This window comes from Xyrauchen texanus, chromosome 13, assembly GCF_025860055.1.
Source record: "Xyrauchen texanus isolate HMW12.3.18 chromosome 13, RBS_HiC_50CHRs, whole genome shotgun sequence".
NCBI lineage: Eukaryota > Metazoa > Chordata > Actinopteri > Cypriniformes > Catostomidae > Xyrauchen > Xyrauchen texanus.
In genome coordinates, this window is record NC_068288.1 from 2,300,753 (window position 1) to 2,314,672 (window position 13,920).

Below are 13,920 nucleotides of genomic sequence, written 5' to 3' on the forward strand. Positions count from 1 at the left end.
TATAAAAATTATATTAAAATAACTTGTTTTCTGCTTGTTAGGGTCACTTGCTGTTAGCTTATCAACATATTTATTTGTTTTTAAACCAAGCCGAAAAGAGTTGATGCCTGTGAACAGTGTTCTAAATTAGTGAAATATGAGGTTCCAGGAAAGACGCTGCCTTGGAAGACAATTTAGGCAATAGACAGCTGAATCATTTGCAATTAAAAATTAAAACATACTTAAAACAGTACAAAGTACCACTTGTATTAACTTTTTTTTTATTGCAAAAACAAAACTATACAACTTTATACACAGCAATTATAAATTGAGGGAGAATTGCCACATAATAATAATGACTGTACGGGATTATTGAACTGTATTTTGATGGTGTTTATGCGAAGGCAGAGAGCGCCCACTGTTTTACGTCAGTGGGGCATTGTGGGTATCTCTGCAGTGCCTCCATCACCTGCCCATGGTCCAACATGAGTCTCATGAGCTGATACTCACGCTGAACTTTACAAGCACCTGCATCCACCGGCCGCACCAGCTCCAATTGGACTAGATGCTCAAACGCCTGTGAAAACACATAGGTAAGCAGGTTGTAAAAAGCTAAAATTTCACTCAATTACACTTTAAGACAAAAACATACATGAGCGAACTTAAGTATTATAATTAAAGAGACAGTTTTTTTTCTTCACTTTTCTTTTTTTATTCCCTTTTCCTCACAATTTGGAATGCCCAATTCTCACTACTTAGTATGTCCTTGTGGTGGTGAGGTTACCTCAATCTCATCTCAACTCAATTTTATTTATAGAGCACTTTCAAAAACCACACTGGGTACCAAAGTGCTGTACATGGAATTACAAAAAATAAACAAAATCACATAAATACAGCTTAAGAATGCAAAAAACAAATTGACCTAGTACAATTTCTAATGCAATTAATTAAAATCTGGGTGGTGGTGGACAAGTCTCAGTTGCCTCCACTTCTGAGACAGTCAATCCACACATCTTATCGCACGGCTCGTTGTGCATGACGCCACAGAGACTTTGCATGTGGAGGCTCGTGCTACTGTCTGCGATCTACGCACAATTTACAACACGCACAATAGAGAGCGAGAACCACTAATAGCAACCACGAGGTGGTTACCCATGTGACTTCAAGCTTGTGACTCGTATGTCAATACTCGCTGGGCTACCCAGGGCCCTGCCATTTTTTATTTCTTCTCAATTAAGTAACTTGGTTGCTTAATTAAGATGTAGACAAACTTTTAAACTAGCAGTTCCTGAAACGTCTGGAATCACGAAATTAAATGTGGTTATGTTGGCTTGACAAATCCAACAAGTTTTTGTACAAACTTGGTTTAGGGTTTTTTCATAGTGTTATATGTCTTTTCTAATTGATCGGACTTACAGTTTTCAAACATCAGCCGATAAAATATTTGAAAAATTCCACAGGCAGAATGTCTGTGAATTAAAATTGTAACAGTCAAAAAATTCACATGCAAACAAATCCTTGGTAGGTATAGGTAATTTTTATTTTTATTTATTTTAGCTAGTTGCAACTTTCAGACAAGGCTTTGTCAAGCCAACATCAAGGTTTGACTTGACAAACATCACCTATCTAGTTCATTATTTTAATCTATTGACACTCCTAGTTTTGGGCAGATGGGGCCCTTTAAATATTGTCTTGGAGAGTCAAAAAGCTTGAGCTCCACTGGACTAGAGTACCACTAAAGCATGTTCATGTGTGACCACTAGATGGCAGCAGAGGACATCAACTTTCAAACTGACCTTCATCACCACTGGCTTCTCAAACTTATGAATGGAGTGAGACTTCCTCTGAATGAACTTCTTAAACTCTGAGGAAATTACAAATAAAGTCACTTTTCAGCTGCTGCATACTGATATGCACGCTAATGAATAAAGGACCTGATGCTTAAGTAATGACATACCATTATGGACCATCTGAAAGTTGAAGGGTTCTCCATCATAAGTGTCATTCAGATGTTTCATAGCGATGATCAAACACAGCTCGAGAATAGACAGACCTGAAATACAGACATGGAGAGATTTCATATTTGATGTTTAAAATACAGTCCAATAAGATTCCACTGTGGGCATAGATTCCCGGCAACATTAGCCACAAAAATAAAAACCAAGACATGTCACAGTTGGATGAAAACACATTACTATTAGGGCTGTTGATTTAACACGTTAATTTAAGAGCGATTAATAATATGAAAAAATAACGTGTTAAAAACAAATTACGTTAATCATGTCCCCGATCCGTACAGAAGTTTGTAAGGAATGTTCCTACCATCAGGCCAGTTCAAGCTTTATGTACCACCTTGACGTTTTTACCAATTTGTGTCATTAGGGGGCAGTTAGCACTCCACCTGTAAAGGCAACACGCCTCGTCAAAAAATGTGAAGGCTGCACAGTCTTCCACAGATGCCAGCTGGTCCAAACAACAGAATGCAGGGATCGAGACATGTTTTTCAAAGTTTCAAACTACATTTTACTTTATACAGCATGCTAAAAACACAACTTATGTCACTAGAGACACTGAAAACTAGCGAGACGTGATGCAACCAAAGTTAAGGTCGAAACGTACTCCACGCAGTGACTTACTCAACAAAACATATACCATGCAACGCAGACACATCTTGATTTCATGTGCCATTGCATTCTGAAATGTGTCAGTGCAATTCATAAGTAATTGCGTTGCATTCTCAGCATTGCCGCAAGTGCAGCTAAAGCAAGAAAATTGTGAAATGTCTGTTTCTACAAAGAGTTTTCGCTTTCAGGTCAACTACTGTCATGGCGGAGCAACAGTTTGAATAGAATATTGTTGAGCAAGTACGTTAAACTCAATATATTTATAGCAACTTGCCTGAATAATAACACATCCAGTATTCCAGTTTGTTACATGATAACAAAAGGATGCATGTTAAGCATGTTCACGTCCTGGCAATGCATTGGTCAAGCCTTTGTATCTGCATTCACGCATTTGCATAGAGCACATTTCAGCCTTTAGGTGCTCCAAAAGCATCCATTTGATGCATGAATATGTTGAACAACAACTGTAAATAGCACAGATGCAACCAATAATAGCATTATGTTCAATGATACAGAAAATAAATAATATTTTGACTTAAGACACTTTTGTATTGTAGAAATGCTTGTCTGCTGCCACAATATATGTAATATGATGTAATGTATTTGACATATATGAATAATAAAATATTATTAAACAGTATTTTTGGTTATTTTAATTATTATATACAAAATTATCTCCATTTAAGGGCCTCCATCAGTAAATATTGATATGCAATTAAATGTTTATTTTTTTTTTAAAATAAGATACAAAAATGGACAAAGTTCAAAGAAAGCATATGACCAGCTCTCCATTGCTGAAAAAGTATATCCTAATCTGAAAAAGCCGATACTATTCCATTACGTTTTTGCATTTTTAGGGAAGATGGAAGCTTAATATTTAGGTGCACTCAGTTTTTATTTGCTAATTGCTAAACAGTAAGAAATAGTAGAATCGTATTTTTCTTAAATATGTTACTCATATGAGATGAAGGCATATCATAAGACATATATCAGTCTTGCTTTATTCAACAAGGGGTATATTTTTTTATCATAATATTTGTTATAGAGAACTTCTACTTTTGTATGATGCTTCGTCTATGCTGCAACATTAACAGATATTTTTCCTCTAAATGTCAATGTGAAACGGTCTGTGTGATTGTGTAAGCAAGTGAACATGTGTATGCTAAAATCACTCTCACCGTGAAGGATGTTTGCTTTAGAATCTGCTAAAATCAGTCGACTGGCCTCTAGTAGATCAACATCACGAAGAGTCCAATTAAAACCTGGCATTCGACTTACAGCTACAAACTATAATGCACACATACACACATTAACATAAATGCACAAACACGGATTCAATAACACTTGATCTCTAATGGGCTCTTACAGAGATAAATGGATTACCAGCAACATGTGAAGTGAACGCAAGTCTTTACTGGAGTTGAAGTGTCTCTGTAAAATCTCCTGCACTGATTTCTCTTCACATAATTTCTACAGAGAAAAGCAGAGAAGCTGTTAGGATGTAAATTAAAACCCCAAACTGTAGTTTTCAAGCTCCTAAAATCAATGTGAAAGTTCATATGACTCGTGCACCATATTCCAAGTCTTCGGAAGCCACATGATAGCTTTGTGTGAGGAACATACACAAATTTAAGTTGTTACTCACTGAAAATCTTCCCTTCCGCCACACAAAAACCAAGTGTTTTGTGCCATTGACAAGTTTGAAGTATGAAATTAAATAAATTAGATTTGGGAGCTTTATGATAATTTTATGGTACATTTGGGTCTCATTTTGGAGCTTTGCGGATGTGGTGCATGAACAATAGATCAAACATCTCAAAAGTAAGTCATGCAGGTTTGGAATAACATTAACCATTTCATTCAGCATGTGAGTGATTTGGATGCTCAGCTCAATACTGAACATGTTTGCTGTATTTGTACCGTGATGTTGTGGTTCCACTCTTTGGAGAATTTGGGATATGGGAAGTCTTGAGGCAAACTGAGTTGAGACCGAACCACATCCACATACTGACCGAACAAGAGCGAGCTGAAGAGATGAATCTGCCTGTGAGAGAATCGAGACTTCACTCGTTTCTCCAAGAGCTCCAACACGTCCTGAAACCCAGAAAAATAAAACACACAACACTGGATAATCTGAGAATGATTGTGTGGTTTGCACTTGATGAATCACATTATTAACTCTCACAACAATCAGAGCTGAAACAACTAATCAATAAAAAGAGTTGACATCGAGTTTCATTCATGAGTTGGGTCTTTGTGCTATGGCTTTGTCAGTGACTTCACTTTGCAGTAGTAAAAATCCTATTATATTTAAGCAATTAAAATATTTTCCCCTTTACATTTTTCATTTAATTTAGTTTTTATTTGATCTGCCCTTTGTAATGAAAGCTCTAGATTTAGTACTTTATACAATTTGATCTGCTCTTTTAAAATGTAATCTGTATATTTTAATCTATTGTTGGACACATTGTGAAACGCACATTATATAGATTTAAATTTGCACATTGTTTGGAAAGAGAGCATTTAGCAAGATGAGGAATATTTAATTAATCGAAGAGCTAGTCAACAGATTACCGGTAATTGATGATCAAAATAGTAGTTAGTTGCAGGTATAAAATTTATGTTTGCAGAGCAGACGCACCAGTCTGCAGGTGAGTCCCACCACAGCCACTGGCGCCTGCGCAGACTGCGACACATCTAACAGGTTATAGAGTAAAGTTTGGTTCTTATGATGTGCAAACAGATCAAACTCATCCAAAATGAACAGCACAGGACGGCTGCTGCACTTATCACCTGAAACAGAACAGACACTTTATCAACTGCAAATAAACTGACAGAAAATCACTGTTATTATACATATTAACAGAATGGAAAAATCTTCATAAACTGAAATAAACATAATTGGAAAAAAATGCAATAGAATACTGTGGCAGGGCGGAGGGCGGGGCCGGATCGTGATCCTACGCACCCGGACCCGTAATTAGGCTAATCAAGCCTCTGAGGTTTTTACTCAGAGGCTTTTTACTCTGCAGTCGACCTTTAAACCTCAGAGGCTTGATTAGCCTAATCTGGGACCGGGTGCGTAGGATCACGACCCGGCCCCGCCCTCTGCCCTGCCACAAATACCTTTCCATGACTCCAAAGCTAAAATTCATTTAAAAATAATCATACATTCACTTTAGTTTTTGATATAGTTTGTTAAACAAATTGAAACCATTAAACCCTCCTTTATTTAAAATCTAAAAGTGCAACAAGACAGTGATTTAAGTTATAACACTAGACCACAGTTAATTTCAGTTGTTCTTATTTTAGTAATAATTTTTGTCTTTTGGTGAAAATGTCCTTTACATCTAATTATATTCAGTAATTTTAGTCAATTTTATTCAGAGTAAAATGGCATATCATTTTAGTTGCCAAAAACTAACAGGGATTAACAGTGTAAGTACATTTGCTTTTGCACTGTTGTTATTTTTTTTTTGTGATGTCATTTTTGTCAACTGTTTTTCCTTTACAGATTAGTTGTCATTTTACAAAACCTTAATAACACTAAAAAGAAACTAACTTCATTGAAAGAAAAAGAAAAAAAAAAAAAAAAACTAGAAATAAAACTAAATTCTGAATTCTAAACACTGCAAATTAACAGACTGCATTCTGTCAGCAGCAGCTGATGCAGACTCGCCTCTCTTCAGAGCTTCCAAAAGAAATGCCATATTTTCTGCAAAGCTCCCCTGAAACAGAAGTCACATCCAAACATTTCAGCACAAAAACTCTATAAAACCTGCCATCTACAACTAATGAAATTAAAATACAGACAGATACTCACAAACACTTTGTCTCTTACGACATTCTCCAAGTGCAGCTGGCGAGTGATTTCTCTCAGAGCGATTTTGTCATCTGTCTGCAGCAGACCTGTACTCCCGAAACCAGCAAATCGCATCGGGCACATTCGTTATTCCTGTTATTTAGGTGAGGTTTGATATGTCACAGTTTAGCACACAATGCTATGAAAAGAAATAGATCAAATTACCGTTCAACTCCACTAGAAGAACATTCTTCTGCACTTCCTTCAGTTGCATGAGCTCTTTCAAGACAAAACCCAGGAGCTACACACAAAAAAATATAAAAACAGTGAGAATTTACACAATGATTAATCAGATTTATTTAAACATACATATTAATCACTTCGATGCAGAAGACCCAACAGAGATCTGATTAATACTTTCAATAGAACAGGGAATCGAGACAACTTTTGATTCAATTATTATACCATGGCTTATAGGTGCATTCACAAGCTCTTGCTTTGATTCAGATTTCAATACTATTTGATTCCGATTCATTTGGGTACACTTCAGTTTCAATGTCCATTTACCTTACATTTAAATAAATTATCTCTCAGCTAATACTGTTAATTGAACAGAGGACCTTCTAATTTAGTACATTATAAAAATATTCATTTTAAATATGAACAAAAGGGCCCAAATTTTACAGATCAGTTGCTATTTAACAGATGTAATATTTTAACAGATCAAACTAACAAAACTGAAGTAAACCATAGTTGTCAACCAATATAGATTTTTCAGTGGCCGATACTGATACAAGAGATGGCTGATATAAATGCAGATGAACATAAAATTTAACAACAGCAAATCAGATGTACACAAAATGACTAAAGTGAAAAACACTTTAATGCAATTTTAACTGAACTTTGAATAAACTTTAAAAGACCTGAAGTGTTGACTTTCCATTGACAAATCTTTTGGTGGATTTTGGAACTGACACAAAAAAAAGTTAACATCCATTAATCGGTCAAACAAACAGTTAATCACAAAATAGCCATATATTGGCCAATTAATTGGCCTGGCTGATATATTCTACTACCATCTACCATCACTACTTAAAAATAAAAGATCAATATTGGGATTTAAGGTATCGATTCAAGGGTCATTCAAATGAAGACTGCAATTAATTAGAAAATCTATATTTTTACCCAGCCCTACTATAAATAAATCAATAAATCAACAAATCTGCAATCTGATTTTTCACTGAAACACACTTTGTGGTCAGTCAACTTCTCAAATCAGGACTGATTTCATTCATCTGTTACTCTGAGAGACTTTAAAGCTGATGTGTGTAATTATTTTTATGTAAAAATACTTTATTGTATCCCACTTCAATAAGCAGTCAATTATTAATAATCTGTTAGTAGTTTGACTCTGTAGCACCATCAAAACGCATAACATTTATCAAAACGCATAACATTTATTCAACCAATGGTGTTAGTTTGAGGGTGGGACTAACTGTTTGTGGGGAGTGTTAGGGAAAACGGCAATCATTTTTGCAGTTCTGTTTGGTTTTACACATCTCTGAAAGTTTCTAACAGCTTAAGAAGCTAGTAAGCAGTAATAAAATATAGTTGAAACACTAAAATTACATTATAATAATACTAAATTCATACCATAGATTTACCGGCTCCTCGTGGCCCAACAATGAGGACGGAGTTACTTTCTCCATGTACAGCAGTACGCCTTAATAACTCCAACAAATGCCTGAACACACACAAGAATATATTAATCTATTGACACAATTTTACTGCACTGCCTTTCTGGGACAAAACACAGTAACTACACATTTCAGTTATGACTGAAATAAGATTGCGAGAAATCGGTGTAAGGCTATTTTATAATCCACATTTGGCAGGACAAACAGAAAACTTTAGAGACATCTTTCTCAGTTTTAGTGTTCTGGCTTTGTATCGTGTTAATGAACCCACTTGTGCTGAGACTCCAGACCGATGGGCTGATCTGGAAGATTCTGGTGACACAGTCTCTCACGCATTACTTTTTGTGCCTGAAGAACAAGTTGAGGCTAAAATTCAGTTAATATTTTGAATATTCAAGATTATATTTTAAACATGATCGAAACAGAGCATAATCTAAATAAATACAAATAAGTCCTTCTGTAAACCGTAATTTAATCCCTGTAACACAAGGCATCTCATGGCTTGATGAATTTAAGAGGTTCTGAGACCTGTACATGCACATTATGTATATCTTCACAGGAATTTCAAAAGTCGCCAAATTTTATCAAACAGAGCAGTAGAAAAATATTATATTTAACATACAATTTATGACCCCAACATGGCAGCCCCCATGAGGGGACCCTCTTTATGTAGAACAGCTATTAAAAGATGATGTGAGTGGAGTCTTTATATCTTCGAAGTGCTCATGACTTTATACGTGTTTCAAAATTACAATTAATTTCTTTAGAACTAAAAAAAATTAAATTAGGGAGAAAAAAAAAAAAATTACTGAGTGCAGCTTTAAAGAAATAAAGTGCATGAAAGATTAAGACAGACCATAGAGACGCACTGTGCTTCAGTGAGAGCAGCTGGTCTACGTTTACTCATCTTCACCTGCTAATACTGAAAATACACATTACAAGAAAAAACAGGTTTAAATAAATGTATGCAAATGCTTTCAACTATTATATTATACTTTCAACCAAGATACATGTTTTTAAAATGGAGGCTCGCGAATTAGCCTATGTGCACCCATAATCAGATAGGGCCTACATATCACCGACGCATCACATATGACATTTGCTTTAAGAATAAACAAATATATAACTCACTGACTCACTCAAGCGTTTTCAGCGATTTCGCGCAACTGACTTCCTAGCTGAACCACGCATTCCCGGATCTGCGAAGAGAACATGTAAAACGAGCGCGTAAAACCCAGAACCTTTCTAATATGTAACCTACAAGCTTAGCCTAAAATAGAGTGCCGAAGTTATGACGTCACTTTGTAGGCCAAAACGCGCAAGTGAATTAGCATTTTAGAACTTCCGATTCCCTCGCCCTAAAATCTATGGGTTTTTTGAATGGGTTTTTGCTAAATCGCCTGAAATAAGGTCTGTGGTTAACAAAGCCTCTAAATATTTTCACGTTTTGATCTATGAAATAAAACACACCAGTTATAACCTGCTTGTGGTTTTTTAAACTTTATTGTGTCTTAAAAACGGTGATTGCTAACAAGTTGCTAAAAGGGACTACATCCTTTGGCGGGGAATTTAGACGTCATCATGACAAACAGGAAATCTCTCACTAGCCCGCGTTTCAGCCTCACGTTCTACCTTTTCATCTCTCCCTAGTTTTACTTACCGAGACTCGATAAACCTTCTCATGCTGGCCCTTACAATACCGGCAAGTAAACCAGCATCTAATCTGCACTGTTCTACATGTCCAGATTTATAGTGGTTCTCTCCTCGATCTATGGTTTTTCTATCGTCTAAGAAAAAGGACATAAGATTGGAAATTGATACGTCCATAGCTAACGTTAGTGCTTATGAGATGGAAAAATCGCGGGGTTTTTTCTGGCGAATTAGGAAATGGTATGCAAACATACAATCAAACATAATACAGTGAAAGATAATCTTTAAAGTTTATTTGGGGCACAATGATCAGGCATAATAATCTTAATCACAAAGAAAATAATATTAAGGTTTATATAAACTAACAAAATAATAAACGAATAAATAAAACATTAACAAAAGATTTAAAAAAAATCTCAGAGAGGCACGCACAAACAAAATTAGTTTCTAACTCATTTTTGGAAAAAACGAATGGGCAATATTTCTCATGAAAAAGTGGATAAGTGTTCATACACAGCGCAGATCATAATGAGCGAGCGTGTTTTGTAAATAAAGTTTGAGGAAGCTTGATGATGACGTTGATCCGCGACCATGGTGTGCTGTAGTCCGTTTATAGCCTACCCTTAGCATTTTATATCTGACGGCTTTATTTAGGCTTCAAAATGTATAAATTTTGGATTAACTTGTAAATATTATCTTGATAGACAAAACGTGTAAGGGTCACAACTCTTTGTTGAACACAGATCTTATTTTTTGCGATTTTCCAAAAGCCTATGGGGAAAATGCATAGCTTTTCGATTGAGGGAACCCATGCGCCGCTAACTTCAGAATTGTCCTACAAAGTGACGTCATAACTTCGGCACGCTATAGCATGACGCGGAGCATTCTACGGCGATGCACTGGCGGCATTCACTAAAGTACAGGGGTTTCAGTACAGCGACGCACAAGGGGCGTGGCCATGACATAAAACAAATGCGCATTATAGTGCCTTCTTTCCTATTTTCATATTTCATATTTTCATCGCGGCCTTTTCATAACAGCGACAGCAAACTGATGGAACAGCCATGGACAATCTAAGACAAAATAGGGAAATCGGTAAATGTTTTTGTTGATGCAAATTTTGAATTAGGAGAACGCCTACACTACCACGTCACATTTTTACGCTGTACTGAAACCCCTGGAAATAAGTGACTACCATGCACTGGCGAGTGGCGAGGTGAAAAGAGGCCGTTCTTTTTCAATGGATGTCTACGGAGGAGATGCTTCAGTGTGCTGAATAAATGGCTTTTGTGAGGAAAACAGCTCATCACTTAATTCTTTGACTGACTTAACTCATCTTCAACATGTTTTACACTAAGCAATGCTTTTTGGAATGAACAATGTGTGGTGTTTACTACGATAACTTTATGTTTTATATCGCCAAGACGATTTTGCGACAGGTAGGTGTAACTTTACGGCTCTCCTCATTCATTTGCATGGTATCCGCAAACGTCGTAGCACGCTAGTTGACCCTTACCAGAGATTGTTTAGCAGATGTGCCACTTCTGTTTAAATGAATGGGAGAAATTAAAACACCCGAACAATAAGCTCTAGCCACTGGTCTATATCTATATTTATATAGATCAGTGGCTGTCACTACTCGATCCGTACCGGAAACACGATTGGTACTGCGCATGTGCGAAAACTCATATTTGATGTCACTTCCAGTCATCGCTAACGTTTTTACGACAGTCTGCTCTACAGGTCGACTTTACTCTCACGATTTGTACTGCGCATGTGCTCGATTTATAGAATCGCGTTGGCGAGTGATTGATTTAAATATGGATTCTTTTGTGTTGTATGTACAAATTCAAGAATTTCTCTTAAAAGGAGAAATTCCCGACAATCCCACAGAGCGTCGGAAGGTGAAACGGGCGTCTACGAATTTCACTATTAAAGGTAATGGATTTTATAATGAAAAAAGAGAACTGACTGTCTGGAACAACCAGGGTCATGTGCTTAATTCACAAATAGTGTTTAAAATATATTATTAAGCTAATATATTAAGCTACGTTAACTGTACTTGTTCAGCTCACGTATCTGGGTGTTAATACATGGGTATTATAAAAAATAAAAAAAGTGAATATAATGTAGTTTATAATGTAGTCTTTTTACTTTTTCTTTTTTCCTCTAAAAACAGACGACAGGCTCTTCTACATCGGTCCTAGTAGGCAGTACATGCGGCTAGTTGTCCTGTCAGAGGAAGAGAAGAGGTCTGTTCTAATGGAGTGCCACAATAACCCTGGGACTGGCAATCACAGTGGTGTCAGAGGCACTCAAAACAGGGTTATTGCTGGCTACTATTGGCCTACAATTATCCAGGATGTGAAAGAATGGGTAATGTACTACATTGGTGGTACTTTTACTTTCTTATTTTTCTTTTACTTTCTTTACAAGTGTCTATACTTAAGAATGTGTCTATACTTAAGAATGTGTCTATTTTTGCCACCTCTGATTGTTCGATACCTCCTTGATTTAGAAGTTATATTTATTGTCATCACCAACTTGTATCAACTGGATATTTTTCTAGACATTTTGTTAAAAAATAATTTTTGCTTTTTAGGTCAGATCTTGTCACCGCTGCCAGTTGAATGACCCCATCAAGACTGTTGTGCCAGTCTTGCATTCCATTAAGGTACTGCGTACAATAATTTAGCATACTGATGAGATTAACAAGCTAGTCTCAAGCTTGTGTACAGTTTTCCCAGCATTTGGCTGATGCTAATTTTGTGCCATGCAGGTAAAAGAATCTTGGGAAGTGCTTGGTTTGGATTTGATTGGACCACTGCCAGAAACAGCACGCAACAACAAGTATGTCCTTACCATGACAGACCTGTACACCAAGTGGGTGATTGCAGAACCAATGCAATCTAAGACGGCAGCTAAGGTGTCTGCAATAATAACCACAAAGTTGTACTTGTTCGGCATGGTAAGGAAAATCATTACAGACCAAGGGAAGGAGTTTGTCAACAAGGTGAAGTTTTGTAAAGGTTTTATTATGTTTTCTTCCCCCTACTCTAATCTCTACATATATGTTGTTGTCTACAATTACTCCAGTCTTGCAAATTTAACTGATAATCCCTCTACAGCTCAACAACAGCATTTTCAGTACGCTGAAAATCAAACATGCTGTCTCCAGTGCTTACCATCCCCAGACCAACGGACAGGTAACTCTTTGGATATCTGTTCTGTAAGATCTATTGTTGTCTTGTGGTTATTTGTCAACTTTATATATGCATTGATATGTACAGGATGAACGGACCAATCAGAATATCAAGCGTGCTCTCAGGAAGTATGTGAATGAAAACCACAATGACTGGGATCTCCACCTTCCTGCTGTGGTGTATGGAATCAACACTGCAAAGCAGGTTGTGTTTTAACATGCTTACTTATTATATTTATAATATCTACGGTTAGTTGTCAATGGTAAAACTTAATTGATGAATTTATTTAATATGTAATGTCAAGGGTGGAGTTTTTCCTTCAATACAAATGTAATAGTTAATGGGAAGCTTCCTATGTGATCAGTACTCCACTAGACACAGTCCCTACTTCCTCCTCTTCCATCGACACCCACGTCTGCCAGAGGTCATGAATGCCTGTCCCATGGGAGATGATTTTGAAGTTGCTGACCCGGAAGATGACATCGACACCAGAGTCAATAAGATGAAACTTCTTAATGAAACGGTTTGTATTTGAATAATAAAGGTAAATTAAGTAGTGACACACTATCGGAATTAGACCTAGGCATAGGCTGATCTATGTATTTTATTTGCTATGATTCTGATTCTCTGAGCTCTTGTTATGTCACTGTTACACTGTATATTTAGAGATGTGGATAATGTAATGTTTCTGGGACTGTGTGTCTATGTGTGCCCAGAGTGTCACTATCACTTTAGCATTCTCTACCTCAGTAGATGGCATCACCAGGAAAAGATTAGATTACAGAGGTGACTCTGTAATCATAAACTGGGGTGGGTGACTACCACCCTCTCCTGTCAGAGATGGGATACTTAAAAACCTATGCTTGTCCTCTCTAGTTAGGGAAGCAATTGAATTTTCATGTGAAGCCATGCTCCCTCTCTCTTTGTTATAAATCTTGTTCCTTATTGTTCTACCTTGGCCTGAC

General features: G+C 36.6%; 1 protein-coding gene across 8 annotated transcripts; it reads right to left on the minus strand.

Moving 5' to 3' along the window:
* Positions 1 to 230: 230 nt before the first annotated feature.
* Positions 231 to 9,391, minus strand: orc4 (origin recognition complex, subunit 4). 8 transcript variants are annotated; one of them, XM_052141479.1, is made up of 14 exons: positions 9,242 to 9,391; positions 8,959 to 9,024; positions 8,374 to 8,450; positions 8,059 to 8,149; positions 6,631 to 6,706; positions 6,427 to 6,512; positions 6,283 to 6,331; positions 5,245 to 5,396; positions 4,524 to 4,697; positions 3,987 to 4,073; positions 3,782 to 3,890; positions 1,937 to 2,032; positions 1,776 to 1,843; positions 231 to 556 (listed from the first exon to the last, which is right to left on the minus strand). In XM_052141479.1, the coding sequence occupies exons 2-14, from the start codon at positions 9,007 to 9,009 to the stop codon at positions 374 to 376; spliced, it is 1,299 nt and encodes a 432-aa protein (XP_051997439.1). In that variant the 5' UTR covers positions 9,010 to 9,024; positions 9,242 to 9,391; the 3' UTR covers positions 231 to 373. The 8 variants fall into 8 exon arrangements, with proteins under 8 accessions (XP_051997439.1, XP_051997437.1, XP_051997440.1 ...); XM_052141477.1 differs by having other exon boundaries at positions 8,374 to 8,468; XM_052141480.1 differs by having other exon boundaries at positions 9,234 to 9,391.
* Between the last annotated feature and the right edge of the window lie 4,529 nt (positions 9,392 to 13,920).